Source organism: Hippocampus bargibanti, linkage group LG04, assembly GCF_051943395.1.
Source record: "Hippocampus bargibanti isolate YZ-2025 linkage group LG04, ASM5194339v1, whole genome shotgun sequence".
Taxonomy (NCBI): Eukaryota; Metazoa; Chordata; class Actinopteri; order Syngnathiformes; family Syngnathidae; genus Hippocampus; species Hippocampus bargibanti.
Genome location: NC_142737.1, coordinates 12,187,710 through 12,215,311, shown reverse-complemented (window position 1 = coordinate 12,215,311; position 27,602 = coordinate 12,187,710). Strand labels below are relative to the sequence as shown.

The following is a 27,602-nucleotide window of genomic DNA, read 5'->3' as shown; positions in this document are numbered from 1 at the left end:
AGTCATTCAGTCGACTAATTCTTGAAGCATGTGAGGCAAGTTGGAGGGCACCACTGAGAAGGAAATTTTAGGCAGCAGGAAATAAGTATATATAGTTTTTTATTATAGTTTGAGGTTTTTTTTTAAGATTTGTACTTTATTGGATGGAGGGATTTAGCTTTATTAGTCTCGCAGTGGAGAAATTTACATTTCACAGAAGTTACTGTAAGTCTTTCAATCAACTCTTGTAGGGAAACGTACAGTAAACAAGGAATTGACTCGCATCACCAACAAACTGTACTCTCTCGGTAATTGCTCTGTTTACTATGTGGAATTTTCCCATGTGTTCTGTTGTTTTGCTCTCGTCGTGCTATGAGACACCCGAGCTCCCTTCCCGAAACACCTCAACCAATCATTTCCAAAGTGTTCTACGCGTTAACGTTCCACCCCGAATAAACGCCGGTCTTCAAGCGACTCACCAAAGCTAATTATTTATCCTCTGTGGTATCCCGCTGCGGGACACCGAAACCCCCTCAGTTCTCATTAGGACAATAACAGCAAATATCCAGAGGTGAATGCTCTTCCCTTGTGAACAACAACAGAGCCGAGCTGTCACCTGTGGTGTGAAATTTTTGTAGATACCCATGCATGCATGCTCACATCCTTTTATTTGCATTTGTCTCATTTAGACCTTTTCCCAAAGGAGAGGAACGGAAAAAGGCCTGCCTGGAAGCACTATCCCAAATCAAAGTCCAGCCTGGCTGCTATCTCCCCAGTAACCCGGAGGCCATCGTGTTAGATATAGACTACAAATCGGGGACCCCGATGCAAAGGTGGGCTTCATGTTTGCAATGAACATTCATTTAGCAAGCCGACCTGTGTGAAACGTAACCATGAACCTCGTCTAAAATTTGTCCAGTGCTGCTAAAGCTCCTTACCTGGCCAAATTCAAAGTCAAGAGGTGTGGAGTCAGCGAGCTAGAAAAAGAAGGTATCGATTGTTACTCATGATTGCGGCGTCTTGCGTCGTCCATGGGGAATTTTTAGACAAACAACTCGCAGATCCCATAGTTGCACTATAGTCACAGAAAACATATTTGAAAGAGGGCTTATATTTGGGTAGTTGCTTGAATTATGTTTTGATTTGATTGAACACCCGTTTCTCACAAGAGGTAACTCATTCACTGCCATTCCCGAATTTATTTGGGAATTGAAAATATGACATAAAGCGGCATTCCCGAATTTGTTCGGGTTTTGGTTTTTCTTGCATAAAGTGCTGCACAGACTTCTGGCAATGTTTTTCCTCTTCCACAAGGGGGCAGCATTTCACTTTTGTCCGTGTTAGCGCTTTGTTCCAGCTTCAGCTGTTTTTAAAGCACTATATAAACCAATATGTATGTATTGCATTGTACTTTGGACAGCCACCATTTTAAGCTCAAATAACTCCAGACCCATATAACTTAGGAATTAACTCTTTTTTTCTGATGAAAGAAGAGAGTCTAATGTTTCTTACGCTGCATTGAATGTTTATGTAGTCCTAAAACTCAATACTCTGTGGGTCCTGCAATTTGAGTGAAAATGCCTGGCACGGGAGTGAACACATTTTTGCACATGGTCTGACAGTGAATGAGTTAAGTCTTGGTAGGTAAATATCTGCGATAATTCATATCCATATTTTTAGTTTGTAATTTTTATTTTTTTACCTGGACCCCACCGACATGCTCAAAACACATTTAAGATGTCATACGTCTGTGTAAGCTCTCAGTCGTACAGGAGTGGTCCATCGATGAGAAGGTTTCTTCAGCCGTCATCTGTACTTTTTGAAGGTGTCGGACGTTTCGCCTCTTATCCAAGAGTGAACAGTTCGCTGACGAAGCCTCTTGGATAGGAGGCGAAACATCCGACACCTTCAAAAAGTACAGATGACGGCTGAAGAAACCTTCTCATCGATTAAGATGTCATACAAATCTGAGTGTGAAAATCTGAATGTGAGCTTTGGCTACATATTCTTTTCTTGTATTTGGATTACCTTTATTAGTCTCGCAGTGGAGAAATTTACATTTCACAGCAGTAAAATGATGAACGTAAGAGGAAAGGAAGAAGTAGAAAAACAAAATACAGGACCTTCTACACAGGAATGGCATCTTGAATTCAAAACAACAAAAATAAAAAATGTAAAAATTAAAAATGTATCCATCACACCTCAAAGGCCAGTCCCTGAAAATATTGTCTGACATAAAACCCATCCGTGGGTCAAAAAAAGGTTGAGGACCACTGTTTTAGACTGTTTTCTCAGTGTTGTCAATATAAAATTTGGCACCGCCAGACTTCCTCTTTTTCACGTGATTGCTGGCCATTACATTGACCATTTGATCTAAAAATGTTTCCCGCACATCTTTTTTACTGCCCTTTGGACTACACCATACTCTTTCTTTCTTTCACAAATATGTATCGCATCACTATCAGGTTTGCGGTGTTGCTCCGATTCTCCGGATGAGGAGAAAACCAAAGAGGAAGCTAAGAGGACCGACTGGCAGGCGGCCATCTTTAAAGTGGGCGACGACTGCCGACAAGTACTGAACTTCCACCGACTCAGAATGGAATATTCCCGCCATGTTAGCTCATATTTTTTTGTTTTTCAAGTCTTGCTTTTGTCTTTAGGACATGCTCGCGCTTCAAATCATCAGCCTGTTCAAGAACATCTTCCAGCTAGTGGGATTGGACCTCTACGTGTTCCCTTATAGAGTGGTGGCCACAGCTCCAGGGGTAAGACATGCTCAAAAATGCTGACAAATTAACTTTCCGCTCCTTATATAAACCATCTTTTTTTGGGGGGGGGATGACAGTGCGGCGTGATTGAATGCATTCCAGACTGCAAGTCCAGGGATCAGCTCGGCCGTCAGACGGACTTCGGCATGTATGATTACTTCCGCAACCAGTACGGCGATGAATCCACGTTGGCATTCCAGAAGGTAACATTTGTAGCCAACATGTAGCCCGGGCCCTCAGTCCCGCGCATATGAGAATCGCTGCTTCCTGTTTCTCCTCACAGGCTCGATACAACTTCATTCGCAGCATGGCGGCTTACAGCCTGCTGCTCTTCCTGCTGCAGATTAAAGACCGGCACAACGGCAACATCATGCTGGACAGCCAGGGCCATCTCATCCACATCGGTATCGTTCTTGCTTTGTTCGCAGTGGTGTTAAGACAGACAACTACACTATCTTCTCATACTCCCTGCAGTGTTTTTTTTTTATTTTCAACTTTGTTGCTAGGCAGAACTTATGGGGCATAATTATTTGGTCCCCAAATCACAATTGTGTAATTATACTACAGATGATGATCTCCAAACCATTTTATACAATTTCCAGCTCATCTTATAAAATGACACATAAAAATATACCACTGAGAAAATATTTAAAAAAAGGGTAAAGGCAATATTCCACTTGAATAAAAAGTATATTTAAAAAAAAGGGGGCACTGACTTTAAAACACTCCACTCTTTTGGAAAAAAACTTGTGTAAGTAAATACATAATTTAATAAGTAAATAAATAAGTACCGTAAGTAAAAAAGTAAGTAAATACATAATTAAATAAGTAAGTAAACACATAATTTAATAAGTAAATAGATATGTACCGTCAGTAAATAAGTAAGTAAATACATAATTTAATAAGTACATAAATAAATAAGTACCGTAAGTAAAAAAGTATGTGAATACAAGAGTAAATAAGTAAATAAGTAAAAAAGTAAGTAAATACATAAATAAATAAGCAAGTAAATAAATAAGTACAAAAGTAAGTAAATACATAATTAAATAAGTAAATGAGTCAGTAAATAAGTAAATACATAATTAAATAAGTAAATAATTATGCAAGTAAGTAAATACATAATTAAGTAAGTCAATACATAAGTCAGCAAATAAGTAACTAAATAAGTATGTAAATACGTAAGTCAATAAGTTAGTAAAAAAGTCGGTAAATGAATGAAACAGGCTGTTTTGTACACATTTATTTTGCAAGTGGATCCCCGATGCAAGATTGCCGCATTTTAACTGCGCCCGTTTGATGGATTGTCAGATTTCGGCTTCATGTTCGAAAGCTCCCCCGGCGGCAACCTGGGCTGGGAGCCCGACATCAAGCTGACGGACGAGATGGTGATGATCATGGGGGGCAAGATGGAGGCCACGCCCTTTAAGTGGTTCATGGAGATGTGCGTGAGAGGTTACCTTGCAGTCAGGTGGGTGGTAGCACGCCAAACGTCGTGCGTTCCCCGTTATTACATGATAGCACTGACAGACTGGTGAATTTTAGACCCTACATGGACGGCGTGGTCTCCTTGGTGAACCTCATGTTGGACACGGGCCTTCCTTGCTTCAGAGGGCAAACCATCAAGTTGCTCAAGTGAGTGGCCACATCGAGGGCTTTTATTTTCCAAAAGAATCTTTCTATGGGATGATGACTGCAAACTTCACAACAGGCGGCGGTTTGTGAAATAGTGAACACTCTAACGTTTACAAAAGTCACCTAGCTTAATGCTAACACACAATGGGTAACACAGTTGACATGCTGTGAAACTAGCAGCATTATGGCGGTTGTTATAAATCTTCATATAACTGGATTTGAACACAATTATAAACTGCTTATATATCCACCCGTACACACATTTTAGCTACCGCTTTGTTTCGACAGATAGATAATCTGTGTATAGTATTTTTGTACCCTGCCTGCTGCTGGCCGAGGTACTCGCACATCACTATGTCATTTTTACTAATTCGTCACCATTCCTGAATTTATTTGGGAATTGAAAAGTGTGACGTGGACCACCATTCCCAAATGTGTTCGGGTTTTGGTTTTTCTTGTGAGGGCTGCCGATAAAGCGCTGGTCAGACCTCTTGTCCGGTTAAAACTTCGTTTGTCTTTCCTGGTTCGCGCATTGTCTGGAGTTCACTTGATAAAAATATCAGCAAGTACAATAGATGGTGAACAAAAAACTACTTTATTCTAATGAGACAGAGAAAGCACTTCTCGTCTCGGTGGGACGAAGACATGAGCACAAGAGCACAAAGAACAAAGAGAAAAGCAAAAGAGAACGAGCTCCCGCTCCGACAAGTTTTTAAACATACAGAGTGGCGATCTGTTGTCCAATCAGTTGCGAACAAGTCGACCTTTCCCGTCCAATCGGTTACGAGCAATTCAGCGTTGGGCGGGTCTCAGATTGAAGTTGGAGCCGCTGCCTTTTCCTTCCACGGCTATTGTACTAATAAGACTGATAGTTTTATTTAACTAAATTAGACTGAAATTAAACGTGCACAATTCATAATATATACTAAGCTAAACATGAAAAAACATGTTTACTTAATCTAAACATGAAATAACGTAATATGTTTACTAATGTGCATAAACACTCTATCACCTCTGATAATTGACTTTTGTCCATGTTAGCGCTTTGTTCCAGTTTCAGCTGTTGTTGAAGCGGTATATGAACCAATATGTATGTATTACATTGTATTTTGTACAGCCGCCCTCATTACAAGCTCATATAACTCCAGATCCATATAACTTAAGAATTAACTCTTTTTTTTTTCCTGAATAAAAAAGAGAGTCTAAGATTTCTCATGCTTCACTGAATGTCTATGTAGTTCGAAAAGTCAATATTCTGTGGGTCCTGGAATTTCAGTGACAATGACAAAAAACCTGGCACTGGAGTGGACACATTTTTGCACGTCTGGCAGTGAATGAGTTGAAGAGTAATGTTGGACAATGAATTTAAAATGACAAACCATTTTATAGATGTGGTGTGATTGTGGTTTAAAACCTTTGAAGGACAACCGACATCACTTTTTTGTTTTTTAACTGACATCAGAAAAACGTTTTATAGCATCTAAAATACCCAAAACATGCAATATGATATTTTTATTCAAATGTAAAACACCAATAAAAATGACTTAAAGTGTCCAAAATCTGCAAAAAATTGAGCTGAGAATTGGGCCTTTTCAGAAAGTCCCGGCCCCAGTTCGTGACGTCATGCCAAGACGTCTTGCATTGCTGGTGAATCAAAACAATGGCTTCAGATTCGGAGAATATGCTTTCTTGTTACACATCCAGTTATGAATATGATTCAAATAGTTCTGAAGAGGAAAGCATACATGTTTGCAATCGATTAAAGAATTTATTCCGTGCCTTTTTGAGGCAACATTGGGGGGAAATGTATCACCAAAAAAGAGGCAGAAAATGGCGACCTCCTGTGGCCACCTCTGTTTCCACCAGCTGATAAATTCCTTATATGGCCTCTTCTGGCCTTCTGGTGGCTTTTGGGTGCAACACGAGGTCTCCAGACCAAACAATTAAGTCCAGCAAAATACATTGACGTGATGGAAGGACCGCTACAATGCGTCTTTTTTACGGTCATGTGGCGGTCCTTTAGTGACGTAACGTACGGACTCGTCACCAACTCAAAAACAAGACTTCCGGAATAATCAGCGGGAGTCTTAAAACGTAGCTATATGCGGTGGAATCTTTGTAAAATATGCTCAGTAGAAGTCATTTGAAGCCATTTTACAAATTATGGACACAACTTGTCCGGAGACGTCGGTTGTCCTTTAAAGAAGGTCATTTGAATCATTGTGGGTGGGCGGAATCAATTACTGGATCCTTGTCCCTGTGAATAGTGGGGGAGTACTGCACTGAAACTTTATTTTCTGCTTCTGTGGTTACAGGCAGCGTTTCAACCCTGGTTTGAGTGAAAAAGAAGCTGCCGCCTTCATTATTAAAGTCATCCAAAACTGCTTCCTGAGCAGCAGGTCGGTACCTCAACCGCCAAAGCTCACTCACATTTCCTTCAATCAAGCCAAATATGAGTAAAATGCTAATTTGCTTTTATTCCTGTGCCACAGGAGTCGAACCTACGACATGCTCCAGTATTACCAAAACCAGATCCCCTACTGAACGCTTGTGCCTGAGCATGTGCACCAATGGACGGCATGCGTGTTGGATGTACGTGCCTTTAATAATGTTCAACCTTGATTGCCGTGGCTCCTTCATACCTCACCGTTTCCGATGCCGTCTGTGTGTTAGCCACAAGTTAATATACCATTGCACTCATTGCATCTTGTGTGCACTTAAATCTGATGGTTGTTTGCACGTTTATTCAAAATGTGGTCCCGATTTGAAATGACGATTGAAGAAATTGTGACGGTTTAGTAGCAGGAAAAAAGTGACCTGTTCTAGCATCTTGTGTTTGCCGGTATCGTCGCCCTCGTCTTTTTCACGGACCAATCAGAGAATCTGCACTTTTTTTTGTCAAAAGCACTGTCGATGACGTGGCTCACTGTTGTGCTAATGATGCTACACTAAATGCACATCCAAAGGTGAAGGGTTTCTATTGTTTGGATGAAGGTAACCGTCTGAATGTTGTTGCATGATAAAGTTCAGTACGGCAGTACGGGTCCACGTGCCATGAAGCTTTTTTTGGTGGATGTTTTTTCAGATGAGTCAAACCTGCCGTGCGCCTCCCGTTAGTCGTAACGTCACTCATTGTAAAGATTCTGCCTCTCTTTGTACATTTATAGCAGTGAACCATTCCCTGTCTCCTTTTTCTATATATTTATGCCTTTTGAATCAGAGTGCAAAAGATGTCAAATCAAATAAAGATTATATTGATTTCTGTGATTAACTGAACACTGAAATCATTCGAGCAAGGATAATTTGAAAAGATTTGATTAAAGGATTTAGGATTCAAATTTTGGCTCTGGTCTCTGCTTGCGAGGTTGGCTTCTTCCCACAATGTATCCAAAATCTTAGTAGTAGTATTACTTCCTCCCAAAATGTATGTTAGATTCATCGAAAATGACAATGGAGAATCTATGGCTGTTGGTCTGAACGTGGCCTGCAATTGATTGGCAAAAAGGCGCATTTGTACAATTATCAGTACTTTTTTTTTGCCAAGAACTGATCCCTGTTGTTTTAAAAGCATAGACCGTAAACCCATCGTACAACTTAATCATAACGATAGCTTTTGCAAACAACCATGGTTAAACTTTGATTCTCTTCAACACACAAAAATCTCTCAGTTCATAAGTATCACTGACATAAACATACTTTCCAACACCAATTACCATATTTTCCGGCGTATAAGGCGCAACTGACTATAAGGCGCACCCCCAATGAATGGTGTATTTTCAAACTTTTTTCATGTATAAGGCGCACCGGACTATAAGTCGCACCTACAATGAATGAAAAACGTTTTCCAAATATAATATATGAATCTATAAAAGTTTTCCATATACATATAAGGCACACCACATTATAAGGTGGTAAAGTATAGGCTGGGGTTACACACAACTTCTACAGAGGGCAAAATGGAGTCATGCCTGCTGACAGTCGATGCGAGGCATGTTGTGGCTCAATATTACTTCACATGTAAGGTGCACCTGTGTATAAGGGGCGGGGTCATCTTTTGAAGAAATTAAGCCTTTTTGGTGCGCCTTATACACCGGAAAACACGGTATTCTTCATTTGAGCAACACGGTACCCAAATCGTCATCCGACTGTTTCTAATATGTCCACTAGAGGGCGGCACATTACAACATTCATGCCTACCAAACCCTGTTATTGAGTAGACGAAACACAGTTTGTTTTTAAGGATGACAAATGCTCCGTAAAACGTTTATTTTAAATCAAACAAATAATTGAAAGGATTTTAAAACTGAACGTTCTCAGAATAGTTTCCATTCTTTTTAAAACAAATCTGAACCACATTTGAGTAAAATACTTCTCATGACTGGTAAAATATATATTTTATGGGAATAAAACACAAATAAATCGAAACAAAGAAAAGGTTAGCATTGGCAAACGAACAGTTGGTGAAAAAGCATTATATTTTTCAAACTAATAAAAGTAACGTACTCTTAAAGGACAATCGACACCTCCGGACAAGTTGTGTCCATAATTTGTAAAATCGCATATAGCTACATTTTAAGTTTAAAGACTCGCGCTGAATATTAATAATTAATAATATTCCGGAAGTCTTGTTTTCGAGTTGATGACGATACCTACCGTGACGTTACGGTAGGTATCGTCACTGACCGAGAAAGTGACACACAATGCATTTTGGGTACTCTGTTCGGTCTGAAAACTTCGTGTTGATCCGTGTTGATGGCGAAATTTGAAGGAAAACTACATAAATAACGCGATGGTGAATCGTTGTGTGTCGCAGCCAATTGTGGTAACACGCATAAAGAAGGTGTAAGTTTACAAAAATTCCCAGCTGACAAATCAGCCCATTTCCAATGGAGCTTGTGCCCCGTCTTGTGCATTTTCTGGGCGCGACGTTGGAGTCCAGATGGCTCAAATTGATACGGAAGGACTTCTTTAATCGATTGCAAACATTTATGCCTTCCTCTTCAGAACTATTTGAATCATATTCATAACTGGATGAGTAACAAGAAAGCATTTTCTCCCAATCTGAACTCTCTGAAACCATTGTTTTGATTCTGGAGCAAGGCAGTGTGTGCCCAATAGTGACGTCACGAACAAGGGGGCGGGACTTTCTGAATCTGCCCAGATCTGAGCTCTTTTTGTGGCAGTTTTGGGACACTTTAAGCCATTTTCATTGGTGTTTTGCATTTGACTAAAAATATTAGCCTGCGTGTTTTGGGTATTTTAGATGCTATAAAATGTTTTTCTGATTGTGTTGGTTGTCCTTTAAAGCATTGGGGATGGTTACAGTTACATTTGTGGCCGTATTTTTGTATTAAAAAAAATCACACTTTCAAATCATTGGTTCCCAATGCTTCATGCAAAAACAATATTCGGCATGGTAAACAAAAACAAAAAAAAACGACTTTGGCATCAAAGTAGCTCCGTGATGTGTGGTTGAGCGGGCACATGACAAGGACTGCATGCTCGTCACGAGAGGTGAATCTCGAGAAGAAAAAAAAAGTGCTGATGCCCGTTTGACCGTTTCACATTGGATTAATATTTCATCGCATGTATATACTGTAGATGTCGACCTTGATGTATTTTTTATGACAGCACATCGTCGAGTGTCAGTGCTGCTTGATGTTCATCTGATCCCTGCAGTTTCGCTAACTTGACGTTGTGCGCGTGCGTGTCTTAGATACACATTGCCAATTTGTTTTTCAACTGACACAAACACAGATGTTTGTGTTAGTATTATTTATACATAAAAGACCAGTTTTTATGGATATTTATAGATTTTTCAGTGTCTAGCTGGCTATATATTAGCTACCTAGCTAGCTATTAGCTATCTGGCTGGCCATCTACCTGGATAGTTATTAGCTATATATTAGTTAGCTTTCTATCTATTTGAGTTACATATTACAGTAAAATTAAGATGAATTAGAATTATACGGCCTGTACTGTCTATAGCATTTTATGGTGAGTGTTTTCTCAACAGATGACTTTTTTACTTTATCTTACTTCCGGTTTGAGTGAATGCTGGCGCGTGTGGCTGCCGCTGCTCACCCGCAGAAAAAAAATTCCTGTGACTGTAAAGTGTCCTTGAGAGTTTTGAAAGGCACTTATAAATGAAATTTATTATTATTATTATTATTATTATTATTATTATTATTATTATTACCACTACTATTTATTATTATTATTCATAGTAGTAGTCGTCGTAGTTTTAGTATTGCCATTATTATTTTTAATTCTTATTATTATTACCACTGCTATTTATTGTTATTACCACGACTATTTATTATTATTATTATTACTACCACTACTATTTCTTTTTATTATTATTGTTATTATTATTACTATTATTATTATTAGTAGTAGTAGTATTGCCATTATTATTATTACTATTATTATTATTAATATTATTGTTGTCATTGTTGTTGTTACTGTTATTACTGTTAGTATTATTATTAGTAGTAGTAGTAGTAAAAATAGTAGTAGTAATAGTATTGCCATTATTATTATTAGTAGTAGTAGTATTTCCGTAATTATTACTGTTGTTGTTATTATTACCACTACTATTTATTATTTTTTATTATTATTATTATTATTATTATTATTATTATTCATAGTAGTAGTAGTATTACTTCCGGGTTGACTGAACGGTGGCGCGTGTAGCTGCCGCTGCTCACCTATAGAAAAACTTCATCCTGTGACTGTAAAGTGACCTTGAGAATATTGAAAGGTGCTTAGAAATGAAATGGATTATTATTCTTAATATTATTATTCTTATTTTGCTTTCTACTATCTTTGTGACTTCTTTATTTCTGTATATGATAGCGCTTTGTTACAGCTTCAGTTTTTGTTAAAGCGTTATATAAATCAATAAGTATTGTATTGTATTGTGTTTTCAAACATTCGTTTCTTTGGCTAAATTTGCATTGCAGTACGAAGATCCATACTAAAACAAGAAATAAGTATTAGCTTGTCATGAAATATTGGCAAATACCCAAAACAACTATTGTTATTTCAACAACAACTACAACAACAAAATAAGACAGGAGTCACCAACCTTTTTGAAACAGATCTATTCGGTATTGATTAATTTGAATCTGTTTTATCATGACTTTTAAAAGAAACAAAATGTATCTTGAATTATGTTATAAATATTCCTCACAATAAGAATGTTCAACAAAGCAAGAAACTGAAAAATATAAATATTCGAATCTGAATTACCTTTATTGACCAAGTATGTAAAACACACAAGGAATTTGTCTCTGGTAGAACACGCTGCACTGGTAACAGGAACAAAACTAGGGAGGACATAACCGAGGCTGCCACTCGCGTTGGCGCCATCTTGCAGCGTATGTAACACTTAATTTTCAATAATTTTGCTAGCATGTCCCATTACTTCTGGGTTATTTTCAGAACTGGCCCACGGGCTATTCATGTGCTTTTTGGGGGCGAGATGGTGTCCACGAGGGCCATGTTGAGGACCTCACAGGTTACCACTTTCACAAAACTACACACCATATTGAAAAGGAAAGCACTTTCTGGGCTAATGCTAAAACAGCGCAACTGAACACCTCTCCCATGTCCCAATGAATCAAATTGAAGGCAGGGCATTGTGATCTGCGCAAAACAGAGTGACCATCATCATGCCTTGTGACACGTTCACGCTTGTTGGTTCACAGAGCAGCATGGTGACCATGTGCCAGCCAATAATGAACTGTGCAATGAGCCTGCACAGCCATCAAAGTGTCGTTGGAGAAAAGACCATTTGTCCAAAGGCTGCATGCAGACAGTCAGGCCCATTGATGAAATGCTGCAGCTAATGACCAATTGTGGTCTCAATGGTAGCGTTTATGTATGTGTGCGGTCATCCTCCTGCAATACAACTCGCTTTGCATGGGTGAGATTTATAAGCAAGGAGGATTTTTATTTTATTTTCCAGCCCAAAATTAAACATTCCTCTCCTAGTTTTCTGGTTGACCTATATAAAACCAAGCAACACCCTGAATGAAATACCATTATTATTATTATTATCATTATTATCACTATTATTTATCATTATTATTGTTATTATTCATAGTAGTAGTCGTCGTAGTTGTCGGAGTATTGCCATTATTTTTATTTTATAATATTTTTAATTCGTATTATTATTACCACTTTTTAATTCTTATTATTATTATCACTACTATTTATAATTATTATTGTTATTATTCATAGTAGTAGTCGTCGTAGTTGTCGGAGTATTGCCATTATTTTTTTTTTATTCTTATTATTATTACCACTGCTATTTATTATTATTATTATTGTTACTATTATTGTTGTTGTTATTATTATTAGTGGTAGTAGTAATAGTAAAAGTAGTAGTTGTAATAGTATTGCCATTATTATTAGTAGCATTTCTATTATTACTGTTATTATTTATTATTACCACTACTATTTATTATTATTATTAATAATAATATTATTATTAGTAGTAGTATTATTATATTATTCATAGTAGTAGTAGTAGTATTGCCATTATTATTGTTTTTATTATTATTATTACCACTACTATTTATTATTATTACCGGTACTATGTATTATTATTATTGTTATTACCACTACTATGTATTTTTATTATTATTAGTAATAGTAGTAGTACATATTGCCATTATTATTATTGTTGTTGTTACTGTTGTTGTAATTTTTATTATTGTTGCTGTTATTATTATTATTATTAGTAGTAGTAGTAGTAGTAGTAGTATTTAATCGTACTTATTATTATTATTGTGACTATTATTATTACTATTATTATTATTATTATTATTATTATTATTATTAGCTTTGTATATTTGTATTCATAATATGGACTAGGGAAGGGCAAGTCTCATTATTTGGTTGGTTCTGTATTTGGTTTTGATTGTCGGTGGAGGTTGCCGATTGCAGGCACTGATAGGACAAAAAAAAATCTAATATCGATAATATCCTGCTTGGCAGTAGAAGGTTTTCTATTGTGAGAGTTTGACACTTGAGCAAATCATCATCTGTGATGGAAAAAAAAATCATTGTGTCTAAATGAAAAGTATCCGGTGTGTTCATTTGTACTCATTTGTTCATTTGAGCAATTATGTGCCTTGGTATTGGGCTGAAAAAAAAAGGTATTGCATGTATCGAGCGAAAAATGTTGTTCACTAATCGTAACTACAGTGATAATTTGGCTTACAAATTGTAATACAGTAAAGTTTCGTTATATCGATATCGGATATATCGATAGTCCCGGTTATATCGATACTATTTCTATGCACGCACGGAGAAAATTACATGCAAACAGGGTCGGATATATCGATAGTCACGGTTATATCGATATTTTTTCCGACTCCCGAGAATATCGATATAACGAGACTTTACTGTAATTGGTTCCCAGACAGTGTGTCGGGCGAAAAGGGTGTATCCCAAAAATTAATTTCCCATAGGAAACCATTAAAATGAGAATTTTAATGGTTCCCAGGTCCTCATAAAATATAATTTTCTACTTTCTAATTTTCTAAGCCCTAAAACTACACAAAATATACCTTATTATATGTATAATAAATGTGCTATGGTATTATAATTAAAGAAATAAACTGTACTCTATAATAAAGTCGTTTTATTTTCCTTTGTGATGGCTTGATGGAATGGAGTGGCCGGTTTCATCAGCATTAAACACTTGATGAGGAACGTAACCTTCTTCTTTCACCATCTTGAGGAATGATCCCTTGTAGGTGCTTTCTCTGTGATAATTTTGTCTAGTCCCTCATCAATTGTGTTCTGTTTAGCTGGATTGATAGCTTTTTGCATCAAGTGTACAGATGGTTTGTGTGGGTGATTTGTGGAGCCTGATTGATGGGATATTTTAAAAAGTCAAAGTTGAAACTCTCTCACTATTGTCTGCCTGTCTCTTTAATGTTTAAACCACCCCCCCTCACTGCTGCGTTCTTGGCCAATCACGTGGCTTTAACCGAAGACTGGGGGCGGGGAATAGAGGAGAAAAAAGGTCGGCTGCCAATTTGATTTTTGGAGAACGGCCTCACTCTCTCTCTGTCTGTAACTCCCTACCCCCTCCCCACTGCTGCTTTCTTGACCAATCATGTGGCTTTAACCGAAGACTGGGGGCGGGGAATAGAGGAAAAAAACAGTGGGCTGCCATTTTCTTGTTAGGAGAACGGGCTCGTTCGCGAACGACACATCACTCATTGTGGCGCTCCGTGTGCATCCCGAAAAATATTTTGTATGCCAAGGTAAAGTTTTCATAAATGTAACGTTCGTAAACCGAAAAGTTCGTAAGCCAAGGGGTTCGTGAACCGAGGTATCACCGTATTGCGCGGGTGTGCTTTAGATTCACTTAGATTTATTTCGGGGATTTCGAGGAGCGGTAGGAAAACCAGTTACGCGGAGCGAGCGGTGGTCATGCATTTTTCTCACGCATCGTAACGCATATCTTGCACAGGTGTGCCCTTGGCCGTCCACAAAAAAAAAAACACTTGAAAATGTGGTTTTATTGCCCAAGTGTGATCTCCTTTTGTTTGCAGGAGGACACACACGTTGCATTACGACACACATGGAAGGATCATGCGTGAAGTTCCGAGACACAGTCCATAACATGCTTTGACTGCCTCACAGTGAGCGGGGGGGGCACCCTTAACCCACTTAAGTGTATCAAATTATTAACCATCCATGTAAGGGCTTGTCACCCCCCCTAAAAGAAAACTTGTTCTCTTTCATTTTTTCCTGTATGTGTATGTGTGCTGTATATGTCGGTGCCCACGTGTAGTCCAACAATTGGTTCAGGCTGTTGAATGGGCCCCCCCTGTGTTGGCCCTCTTCTTATCATGTGACCTTTGATCTGTTTGGACAGCGTGACCAACTGACACCGTGACGGACAGATCCATCGGAACTAGAAACACATCTCCTTGGACGTGGATGATGATCTCCTCAGACATCCATCTAGAAGCAACACGTGATTGACGCAATTCATTTTTGTTTGTTGTCAGTGACCAGAATGGAGGAAAAGCGGGCTTCAGAATCAGAATCAGAATCAGAATCAGAATCAGAATACCTTTATTCGTCCCGCAATGGGGAAATTTGCAGTCCACAGCAGCAATTGAAGAGGGATCCTTCCTATTTCTGGAGAAAATCAGAAACATGAACAAAGTGAGTTTTATTTTGAAAAGGCATACAGTGATGCCTTGGTTTACAAACTTAATTGGTTCCCAGACAGAGTGTGTAAGGCGAATAGTGTGTATGCCAAAAATTAATATCTCATAGGAAACCATTAAAATGAGAATAATCCGTTCCCAGGTCCCCAGAAAACATGTTTTTCTACTTTCTTATTTTCTAAGCCTAAAACTACACAAAATATACCTTATTGTATGTAGAATAAATGTACTATGGTATTATAATTCAAGAAATAAACTGTACGGTATAATAAAGTTGTTTTATTTACTTTTGTGATGATCGTTGATGTGGCTAGGTTCATCAGCATTAAACACTTGATGAGGAACGTAACCTTCTTTCACCATCTTGAGGAATGATCCCTCGTAGGTGTCCAGTTCCTCATCAAATAGGTTCTGTTTAGCTGGGTTGATAGCTTTTTGCATCAAGTGTACTTATGCGGGTTGTTTGTGGAGCCTGATTGGTGGGATATTTTAACCTTGCAGTCTACACTCTGCCTTTGAACTATCAAAGTTGAAACTCTCTCACTGTCGTCTGCCTGTCTCTTTAATGTTAGAACCACCTCCCCTCACTGCTGCGTTATTGACCAATCATGTGGCTTTAACCGAAGACTAGGGGCGGGGAATAGGGGACAAAAACAGTCGGCTGCCAGTCGACTCTGTGGTGGCATCAGCCATCCACTATGGCATTGTCTGCTGGTCAGGCAGCATCACCACCCGGGACAGAAAAAGACTGGAGCGCTTTGTCAAGCGGGCCAGTTCTGTCGTGGGCTGCTCGCTGGACTCTCTAGAGGAGGTGGGCAACAGACGGACGCTAGCTAAACTAAAAGCTATGATGGACAGCCCCTCCCACCCCCTCCTGCCCACCCTGACAGCACTGGGTAGCTCCTTTAGCCAGAGACTATTACACCCGCGCTGCAAGAAGGAGAGGTACCGCCGCTCGTTCCTACCGACTGCTGTCAGGCTTCACAATTCTACATGATCACATGTGAAAAAAAGGAAAAAAAACTGGACACTTGTAAATATGGGTTGTTGCAATATATCAAAATGCATTTCTTGATTCTGCACTATGTACAGTCTTGTTTATAGAACGGTTTTTGCACATCTAAATTTGCACAGTATACAGTTGACATTTTTATTTTGTTATGCTTAGAATATCTTGTTTTCTATCCTTTCACTCCCACCCTTACCCCATCCCTTTTCAATTGCTGCTGTGGACTGCAAATTTCCCCATTGTGGGACGAATAAAGGTATTCTGATTCTGATTTGTTGTTAGAAGAATGGGCTCGTTCGCGAAAGACACATCACTCATTGAGGCAGCTCCGTGTATGAAAAAAGTTCGCATGCCAAGGTAAAATTTTTATAAATTTAACGTTTGTAAACCGAAAAGTTCGTAAGCCAAGGTATCACCGTATTTTCCTCCTATTTCTTCTCTCTTGACCTAAAATGATTTGCCATCAGATAAAAAAATGGAGCAAGCGTCCCGGAACAACGGGACGCTAACCGCCCATGGCGACAGGGCCACAACAAAAAAGTCTCTGCCACTCTCCACCACAGTTGCCACGGAGACCGATTGAGATGCCCGGGGGTGACCCTTGACCCCGAGAGAAGGCTGGTGAATGTGACTGAAAGGCCAGGGCATCTGGGCTATCATCTGGCGCCTCACAAAGCGCCCTCGCCAGCTGGGGAGGAGGGCAGCATGAGGGGCACCGAAAACACAGAGAGAAGGGGGCGGGGGCAGGTTTTTTTTTCTTGTCCTCTTCAGAGAGAGAGGCCATTGACACCGTGCATCTCATTAGAAGCTGTGCCCCCGTCGCTCCTCACTCCCCCCCCCCCCCCCCCCCCTTTGCGTCTTTCCTTGGGTCTGGAGCTCAGGGTGTAGGCAGCTGCTTGGAGCATTCAAGCTCAAGTGCAGTGGTTGGAAGGGAAGACAGGAAGGGAGAGGGTGGGATCGGGGGGAGGGGGTTCTTGGACATATGCCACCACCACCACTGGGACTATTGGGGATGACCGGATTCAACAGCGAAAGCATTTGACTATAACAGTATTCAGTCTATGGATTCTAGGCTCATGGTAATTAGCATCTATCATAGCAGACCGTCAAGGCCTGCCAAGCCTTCTCTGATGGCCTAAAATATCTGAATCACAGACTAATGTGAATTATATTTTGTCCATGAATTCTTATTAAATGATTGCAAATTGTCTTTCAGCTTCCTTACATTACTTTTTCCCTGTTGTGCTGCTTCCAGATGTGTGTTTTCGTATTTAAGCATTTAACCAATCACATTTCAGCCATCATTGGTTACCAGGGTCAAAAATCTACTTGGCAACCCAAAAGGGGTACCAACGCCTTTTTGAAGGCGCTGGTCAACGTCAGAGTTTCCCCCACCTATGATTGGTCTCTAGCCAATCATAGTTGGCGAAAACTGTTCTGATCACAAGCCGCTAGTGATAAGAGCATACTGGCCAGAGCTAGCACACTGTATTTGTAGCGAGCTGCATAAGCAAATATATTGTTGTGTTGACTTAATAGCAGTTTTGTCGACCCACAATGGCTGAAGGAGAAAAAGAAGTGGATTTGGTTGGAAATTTACAATTAAAGCCATTTTCAAGATGGACTTTTCAAGAAAAACTGGACATTAAGAAAGGTCGGACAGTTATTTCCTTGCTAATGGCACCCTCTAGTGGACTTGTAGTAAATCACACCACACTTGTTTCAATCTGGATTGATTCAGATGAAGCACTACGCCACTTCACAAAGAAAATGTCTCTGAGTAGTTTCGTGTGTGTTTATCAGTGTAATTTGTTATTGTGTGTACATCTGTGTAAGCTCTCAGTCGTACAGGAGTGGTAATTGTGTGTACATTTAAGATCTGTGTGTGTGTGAGTGATTTGTTATTGTGAGTGCATTTAAGCTGTGTTTGTGAGCGTGTCTATAGTGTGTACATTTAAACTGTGTGTGAGTGTGTGTGTGTCATTTGTTATTGTGTGTACATTTATGCTGTGTGTGTGTGTGTGTGTGTGTGGCATTTGTTATTGTGTGTGCATTTAAGGTGTTTGTGTGTGTGCGTGTGTGTGGGATTTGTTATTGTGTGTACATTAAAGGTGTGTGTGTGTTTTTTGTGTACATTGCGTGTGATTTTTTTTATTGTGCGTACATTTAAGCTGTGTGTGTGATTTGTTATTGTGTGTACATTCGACCTGTGTGTGTGTGATTTCAAAGTCAAAGTCAGCTTCATTGTCAAATATGCTAATATGTATGACATACAGCACAGATGAAATTACTGTCCTCTCGGACCCAGCATGCAAGGCACTTATAATGACTTTAACAAACATAATAAACATGAAAACACAAATTTGCCGGGAGAGGGGAGACGCTGCGTGTTCTCGGGGGAAAAAAAATTGAAAAAATAACAAATATGACAACACAAAGCCACAGAGTCATTCATTCTTCAGGACTTGCTGTACCCTCTTTGTGATGACATGAAGCAGTTCTAGTTGAAAGAGGAGAGGATCATAGCATCCATGTCAGCAGTGGATCAGGGACGTCATGGTGGAATTTGTACGTCTACTACAAGCTAAATGTTGAAAGCAAACACAAAGCTGTAGCATCCATTGACGAAAAGACATTGTCTCACATCTCCTGTCCCACATAAATCCGCTTCAATTCCAAGCCGCGACAGTTCCACATCCGCATCGGCGGTCTGGGCTGACGCTGCTTTCTTCTTATCGCGGGCTCCTCAAGCCATGCATCCATCTAACCGCAGACTGTCCAACAGCACTGACCTTTCTGCTAAAGAAAGCGGGGCTGTGAAGATGCTGCCCATTACAGGCGCAAAAAAAGCACAATGGCCCCTTTGGTGTCCAGCGATGGCAGTCAAATGGCTCCGACATTCCTCCCATTCAAAAACAGTACTGGCATATTCATGCTGCCGAAAGGCGCAACCGCTCAGCACAGTCTCCTCCTTGATGAATGTCGTGGTCAAAAATGCTGAAAAACAATCTGTATCCGTTCCATGACGCACAACAACATAAAGTGACAAAAGAAAACACAATAACAAGACAAAAACAACAACAAAAGCAAGGCTCATGAGAGCACTTGCTGACGGCTGCCTACTCAGGCGGCATCTTGGAAAAAAATGTGTGTGTGATTTCTTATTGGATTGGATTGGATATGCCTTTATAAGTCTCACAGTGGAGAAATTTACATTTCACAGCAGCAAAGTGATGAAAGGAATGAAAGTAGAAAAACAAAATACATGAGCTACTGGAAAGGCAGCCACTCTCGCGGCGCCGTCTTGAAGTCAAAAGAACAAAAAAAACTAAATAACAAATAATATGACAGCATAGAGACAATATGACAAAACAAAGACACAGAGAGACATTCATTCTTCAGGACTTGCTGTGTAATTGTGTGTTATTGTGTGTACATTTAAGGTGTGTGTGTGTGTGTGTGTGTGTGTGTGTGTGTGTGTGTGTGTGTGCGTGTGTGTGCGTGCGTGTGCGTGCGTGTGTGTGTGATGTGTGTGTCATTAGTTATTGTGTGTTCATTTAAACTGTGTGTGTGATTTGTTATTGTGTGTACATTTGTGCTGTGTGTGTGATTTATTGTGTACATTTAAGGTGTGTGTGTTGTGTGTGTGTGTGTCATTAGTTATTGTGTGTACATTTACACTGTGTATGTGTGAGTGTCATTTATTATTGTGTGTACTTTTAAACTGTGTGTGTGAGAGAGATTTGTTCTTGTGTGTACATTTAAAGGACAACCGACGTCTCCGGACAAGTTGTGTCCATAATTTGTAAAATGGCTTCAAATGACTTCTACTGAGCGTATTTTACAAATATTCCACCGCATATAGCTATATTTTACGTTTTAAGACTCGCGCTGAATATTCCGGAAGTCTTGTTTTTGAGTTGGTGACGAGTCAGTACGTGACGTCACTGAAGGAACACCCCTGACCGAAAAAAGGACACATTGTAGCAGTCCTTCCATCACGTCAATGCATGTTTGGTCTGAAAACGTCATGTTGCACCAAAAAGAGCCTGAAGAGGGCGACCAAGCTCCATATAAGGAATTCATCATCCTGTGGAAACGAGCTGATTAATTCCTCACAGGAGCTCGGTCGCCATTTTCTGCCTCTTTTTTGGTGATACAATTCCCCCCAATGTTGCCTCAAAATGGCACGCAATAAATTCTTTAATCGATTGCAAACATGTATGCTTTCCTCTTCAGAACTATTTGAATCATATTCATAACTGGATGTGTAACAAGAAAGCATATTCTCCGAATCTGAAGCCATTGTTTTTATTCTCCAGCAATGCAACTTTGCTGCTGTGAAATGTAAATTTCTCCACTGTGAGACTAATAAAGGCAAATCCAATCCAATCCAATCCAAGACGTCTTGGCGTGACGTCACAAACTGGGGGCGGGACTTTCTTAAAATGCCCAATTCGCAGCTCAATTATTTTGCAGATTTTGGCACTTTTAGTCATTTTTATTGGTGTTTTGCATTTGAATAAAAATATCATACTGCGTGTTTTGGGTATTTTAGATGCTATAAAACGTTTTTCTGATGTCAGTTAGGAAACAAAAAAGTGACGTCGGTTGTCCTTTAAGGTGTGTGCGCGTGTGTTATTTGTGTGTACATTTAAGGTGTGTGTTTGCGTGTGCGTGCTCTTGCCAAGAAAACACAGGACTGTTGTCAAAACAAAGTGTGTTATAGAGTTCAAATGGGGCGGGAGGGGGGGGGGGGTCTTTCATAGGAGGAGGCTGACCTGAGGTGAGTTTTGGTAGGGCCTATGCCAGACATGGGCAAACTACGGCCCACGGGCCACATACGGCCCGTTAGGCTTTTCAATCCGGCCCGCCGAACTTGCCCAAATCATAGTACAAACAGTGTCTAAAACTCATGACAAAAAGCTAGCGAACAACAGGGCAGTTAACTGAAAAGTTGCCTGACCCATTTTTCACAATTTGAAGCAAAATGAGACAACTAATCACTTTAAAAAACATTGTCACAAAGTATAAAGTTTTTTTTTTTAAATCAAGAATGCACCAACTACAAATGCTACCTTGCTTAATTTACGGCAAATGCCCATGGTTGTAAATTTTGCTACAGTAGTCGATTGTCATTGTGGTGCACAATGCAACGTTTGCATTGCTTCCTACGAGCCACTAAGCCCCTTTCATAAGTCTCGCGTACACTTTACAGTCACGGTTTAATGTAAATTTACGTTTTGTAGCGTCACATATGTTGTTAGCTTCTTTTGAATCTTTCTTCTGGGCTGAGGTTCTGTGCATCTATTTTGGAAAATGACATGCAATTGCACGACTTTATAACGCTTGCGAAAGTCCGGAAGAAAGAAGCAGGCTTCTGATTGGCTGCCGAGCCGAGTATGCAAATTTCAACTGCAGGTAGTCTATGTTTGTGTGCTCGGCGACGGTACACGTGTATTGTTAGCGCGTGACGGCGAGAGCGTCAGTGAGGAGTTTGTTGAGCGTGCGGTCAGGACAAACCATCTATGATTTGGCGGAATTGAACACAAGTAGGTATTATTGAGCTTGAATATTTCGTTGTGTAATAATATGTTTTGAATGTTGAAAGTGATTCCATTTTTCAATAAATGTTGATTTCTTTAACTTTGCCCCTTCAATGAAAACCTATTAAAAACAGACGCAATCTTGATGAATCACAGTGCATATGTTATTTTAATCTATTTCCATTTCCTCCTCCAAGTATCTGCGAAATAGTATGTAAACGCCATATTCCTTGAGACAAATTTATTAACTGATCAGGGATATTTTTCACATTTGAAAGACAGTTAATAAATTAGGTTGTAGTGTTCTTACTGTGCTATGAGGTTTGTACATACTACATTTAAAGGACAACCGGCACCATTTTTTGTTTTTGTTTCCCACTGACATCAGAAAAACGTTTCATAGCATCTAAAATACCCAAATCAGGCAGGCTGATATTTTTAGTTAAATGAAAAACACAAATAAAAATGACAAAATGAATCCGGAAATGGTCAGTTTCAGAAGGTCCCACCCCTTTGTTCGTGACGTCACGCCATGACGTCTTGCCTTGCTCGAGAATCAAAACAATGGCTTCAGATTCGGAGAAGATGTTTTCTTGTTCTTGTTCTTCCGAAGAGGAAAGCATAAATGTTTGCAATTGATTCTAGGAGTCCTCCCATATCAATTGGAGCCATCAATGACAGCAATGTAGCACCCAGAAAAAGCAGAAGATTGCGCCCAAGCTCCGTTGGAAATGGGCTGATTTGTCAGCTGGGAATTTGTGTCAGCGAATATCAAATAGTTGTCTTGGTGCAACACACAACGATTCACCATCGCGTTATTTATGTGTTTTCCTTCTAATATCGCCATCAACACGAAGTTTTCAGACCAAACAAAGTACCCAAAATGCATTGTATGTCGCTTTCTCGGTCAGGGGCGTTCCAAATGTGACGTCACGTAGGGGATCGTCTTCAACTCGAAAACAAGACTTAGTGAATATTCAGCGCAAGTCTTAGAACGTAAACTATAGCTATATGCTGTGGAATCTTTGTAAAATACGCTCAGTCGAAGTCATTTGAAGTGATTTTATAAATTATGGACATAACTTGTTCGGAGTATTTCCGGCCCAAACACTCCCTCCAAATGCTCCTGGCCCGGCCCCTCTGTCAAATTTTAGAACCCAATGCGGCCCGCGAGTCAAAAAGTTTGCCCACCCCTGGTCTATGCTAATTAGGTGTTACAGGTATTGTAGAATGCAACATGACTGTGGCTTTTTACCCCAACAAAGCAGTTATCCATCATGTGAGCATATTCCAAGAAATGAAAAGTGGTGAAAACAAATACAATAAAAATCACATTTTTGGAAATCAGCCTTCATGTTTTTGCTCCAAGCACCCCCACCCGGAGACCCTTTTTTTAATCTGTCATTTGTGCTGATGAATGAGGCTTTGCGTGTGGATTTTAATTACTGCTCTGTGGAGTCGGGAATTGGCCATGCATTAAATTGGAATCAGACGCATTCCCCCCCCCCCCCCCCCCCCCCAGCAGGGGAGGAAGCAGCACAAGAGGGGTGGAAAGCGGTTACTGTACAGTATATTCATTCAACCATCCAATGGCACAAAGTTGAGCCTGCAAGGCCCTCGCAAGCGCACATAGACGATTACGGGAGGATTGCGTCAAGTGAAAAGATCCATTTTGAGCTTTGAAAGAAAATGATTTTGTTCCCCTCTGTGGAAAAACAGAAAGGTGAATTACTCGTTGAGTTCAAGGCCTCGTGGCATCAACTCCGGCTCATTTGGTTTAGCTGAATGGAGCGCCGCTGCAATGAAGCGCCGTTCCCTCTTCCGTTTCGCTTCCCATTTGAAAGAAGATTCTGCCGGCCATGATCTAATATGAAGTCCATTGTCACACGAGCGGAAAGAAATGCTGCGAGTGACATGAAGATGACGTGTGTCTGACGACGGCCTTGTAGACGCTGCTTTTCAAAAGTTGGGGGCACCGACAACATGGTGGTCAAATGGCGACCATTCGTGCGGAATTACCATGACGTGATTCCCCTCTTGAAACCTCGTTCACATTGAAATTTAATTAGAAATTAGGGATCGAAAAGTTTTCATTGTTAATAAACTAAAAAAAATAGAAAAAGGATTTGTGGTTCCGAATTTGTTTTCGGCCATATCTTACTGAAACTGCATTCGTGTTTATCTAAATAAATAAAAATAAAAAAAAACTAAAGCTAAGAATGAAACTACTTGAAAGAAAAATTAAATAATTAAATTAAAGGGTAATTAAAACAACCTGAACTAAAACACAAAAAAACTACAGTAGTTTTAGTTAAAGGACAACCGACTTTAACTGACATCAGAAAAACGTTTTATAGCATCTAAAATACCTAAAACACGCAGGCAGATATTTTTAGTCAAATGCAAAACACCAATAAAAATGACTTCAAATGTCCAAAATCTGCAAGAATTGAGCTGCGAATTGGGCATTTTCAGAAAGTCCCGCCCCCAGTTCGTGACGTCACGCCAAGACGTCTTGCATTGCGGGAGAATCCAAACAATGGCTTCAGATTCGGAGAATATGCTTTCTTGTTACACATCCAGTTATGAATATGATATCAAATAGTTCTGAAGAGGAAAGCATACATGTTTGCAATCGATTAAAGAATTTATTTGTGCCATTTTGAGGGGGGAAATCTCTCACCGAAAAAAGAGGCACAAAATGGCGACCTCCTGTGGCCACCTCCGTTTCCACAGGCTGATAAATTCCTCATATGGCGCTTGGACGCCCTCTTCTGGCCTTCTGGCGGCTTTTGGGTGCAACACGAGGTCCCCAGACCAAACAAGTACAGCAAAATACATTAATGTGATGGAAGGACCGCTACAATGCGTCTTTTTTACGGTCGGGGGCGGTCCTTTAGTGACGTCACGTACGGACTCGTCACCAACTCGAAAACAAGACTTCCTGAATATTCAGCGCAAATCTTAAAACGTAAAATATAGCTATATGCGGTGGAATCTTTGTAAAATACGCTCAGTAGAAGTCATTTGAAGCCATTTTACAAATTATGGACACAACTTGTCCGGAGACGTCGGTTGTCCTTTAAGTGTGTAACAATTAATCAAATAACATTGTTAATCCTCCCTGTAATGCGTTTTACAAATATTGTACTGGTAAAAAAAAAATCTAAACATTTAAAATTAAAAAAATACAAACATTCCAAAATTCTTGAGCACTTTAAATCAGAACCTCTCAACTGTGAGCCGAATGTGTGAACCACTAGTCCACCATACCTCCAAAGTAACTCAAGTTACAGTTTGCGTGGCCTAAAAACACAAATCGTATTAAAGACTCGCCATGAGTAACTCTCCCGCCCAAGAAAACGTGATGCCCCCATGTGAACACATGAAAGCCGCTTGAATCGAAAAATCCTTTCCACCGTGACTGTCGATCTGTGTTGACAAAAAGTCGGCCTTAACCGTGAATGATTAACCGTCTGTTGATAAGAGCGTGACCTGAAGTGGCTCCACTTGATCATACTTGTTCCATGCACGTCTCCTGTTGTGTCCCGAAGATAGATGAGCATGTGCGGCTGACAAACACGCTCTCACATGATGCGAGAGGAGGTCTCGTGGGGTCAACGCATGGTCATCTGCAGTCAGCTGAGAGGCTGAGCCCTTTGCTTGTTGATAAGAAGCCAGACGGGCAAAAGGACAGAAAAATGCATGAGCTGGCAAACAACATGTGATCGCTCGCAAAGATCTTTCTCGGTGTTTGGGCACTATTGTGCTCACAAATTCACAGTTTTTTTTATTTATAACGTGCTCGTATGGAAAAACCACTATTGAGCAGACACGAGAGCTGCTTCAAGCAAAGTTAACGAAGCACAAAAACTTGTCTTCATCAACTCATGGTTGATCACTGTCTATCCGTCATTTATTGCATACTCAGGCGCCATCTTGGACTTCTTATTTGATCCCTAAGTCCTTTTTTCTACATTTTTTTCCCAGATTTTGGACTGGCCCAATTTCATCCAATAATGCTAACTTGTAAACTTAAAGGACAACCAACGCCTCCAGACAAGTTGTGTCCATAATTTGTAAAATCACTTCAAATGACTTCTACTGAGATTCCACCGCAATATAGCTATATTTTACGTTTTAAGCCTCGCGCTGAATATTCAGGAAGTCTTGTTTTCGAGTTGATGATGATGCCTGACGTGACGTCACGTCTGGAACGCCCCTGACCGAGAAAGCGACACACAATGCATTTTGGGTACTTTTTTTGGTCTGAAAACTTCTTTGGAACACCTTTTGTTCCATGTTGATGGGGAAGTAAAACACAAACTCTGTTGTTATAATGCTATATAATTCAATATGTATTGTATTGTATCACCAAATATACAAATAAAAAAAATGCAGCTTTTTTAGCTATATTTAAAGGACAACCGACATCACTTTTTTGTTTCCTAACTGACATCAGAAAAATGTTTTATAGCATCTAAAGTACCCAAAACACGCAGTATGATATTTTTAGTCAAATGCAAAACACCAATAAAAATGACTTAAAGTGTGCTGAAACTGCAAAAAAATGAAACCGGAAGTGGCCAGTTTCAGAACGTCCCACCCCCTTGTTCGTGGTGTCACCCCAATACGTCTTGCCTTGCTGGAGAATCAAAACAATGGCTTCAGATTCTGAGAATATGCTTTCTTGTTACTCATCCAGTTATGAATTTGATTCAAATAGTTCTGAAGAGGAAAGCATACATGTTTGCAATCGATTAAAGAATTTATTCCGTGTCATTTTGAGGCAACATTGGGGGGAAATGTATCACCAAAAAAGAGGCAGAAAATGGCGACAAAGCTCCGTGTAAGGAATTAATCAGCCCGTTTCCACATGCTGAATAATAATAATAATAACAATAAATTTCATTTCTAAGCGCCTTTCAAAACTCTCAAGGTCACTTTACAGATTCCTTACACGGAGTTCTGTCGCCATCCCCTGCCTCTTTTTGGTGCTACACAAAGTTTTCAAACCAAATAAGGTACAGCAAAATGGAAGGACTGCTACAATGTGTCTTTTTTCGGTCAGGGGCGTTCCTTCAGTGACGTCACATACGGACTCGTCACCAACTCAAAAACAAGACTTCTGGAATATTCAGCGTGAGTCTTAAAACGTAAAAGACATATAACTTGTCCGGAGACTTCAGTTGTCCTTTAACTGAAACAGCATTCTCATTTATCAGCTAGCTATCTAAATGGCTACCTAGCTTGCCAGTTATTTGCTATCTATGAGCTACCTTGCTGGCTTTCTATCTATCTTTGAGCTATCTAGCTGGATAGCTAGCTGTTAGCTATTTGAGTTATTCCTGGTTGAGTGAACGCTGCCGCGTGCGGCTGCTGCTTCTCGCCCACAGAGTAACTTATCCTGTGACTGCAAAGTGACCTTGAGAGTTTTGAAAGCCGTTTATAAATGAAAGGTATA

General features: G+C 39.8%; 1 protein-coding gene and 2 long non-coding RNA genes across 6 annotated transcripts in view; 2 read left to right on the top strand and 1 right to left on the bottom strand.

Moving 5' to 3' along the window:
- Window positions 1–7,730, top strand: part of pi4kab (phosphatidylinositol 4-kinase, catalytic, alpha b) — a 41,932-nt gene extending 34,202 nt beyond the window's left edge. For 3 of the 4 annotated variants that reach the window (XM_088994069.1, XM_088994067.1, XM_088994070.1), the window contains 10 exons: window positions 669–812; window positions 899–969; window positions 2,445–2,551; window positions 2,640–2,744; window positions 2,825–2,950; window positions 3,031–3,151; window positions 4,056–4,215; window positions 4,290–4,379; window positions 6,695–6,778; window positions 6,872–7,730. In XM_088994069.1, the coding sequence (XP_088850195.1) occupies window positions 669–812; window positions 899–969; window positions 2,445–2,551; window positions 2,640–2,744; window positions 2,825–2,950; window positions 3,031–3,151; window positions 4,056–4,215; window positions 4,290–4,379; window positions 6,695–6,778; window positions 6,872–6,923 (1,060 nt within the window). In that variant the 3' untranslated portion in view covers window positions 6,924–7,730. Of the gene's footprint in view, window positions 1–668; window positions 813–898; window positions 970–2,444; window positions 2,552–2,639; window positions 2,745–2,824; window positions 2,951–3,030; window positions 3,152–4,055; window positions 4,216–4,289; window positions 4,380–6,694; window positions 6,779–6,871 lie in introns of those variants that run through there. The other variant, XR_016114681.1, reaches the window with a different exon arrangement.
- A 5,495-nt stretch (window positions 7,731–13,225) lies between these two features.
- The window catches only part of LOC148899022 (uncharacterized), a 40,423-nt gene continuing 26,046 nt past the window's right edge, over window positions 13,226–27,602 (bottom strand). Inside the window, exons 2-3 of the long non-coding RNA XR_016114851.1 lie at window positions 15,484–15,551; window positions 13,226–15,371 (exon numbers count right to left, since the gene is read on the bottom strand). This is a non-coding gene — a long non-coding RNA (uncharacterized LOC148899022). The remainder of the gene's footprint in view (window positions 15,372–15,483; window positions 15,552–27,602) is intronic.
- Window positions 16,072–17,437, top strand: LOC148899023 (uncharacterized). Its single transcript, XR_016114850.1, has 3 exons — window positions 16,072–16,528; window positions 16,875–16,949; window positions 17,060–17,437. It is a non-coding gene; the product is annotated as an uncharacterized LOC148899023 (long non-coding RNA).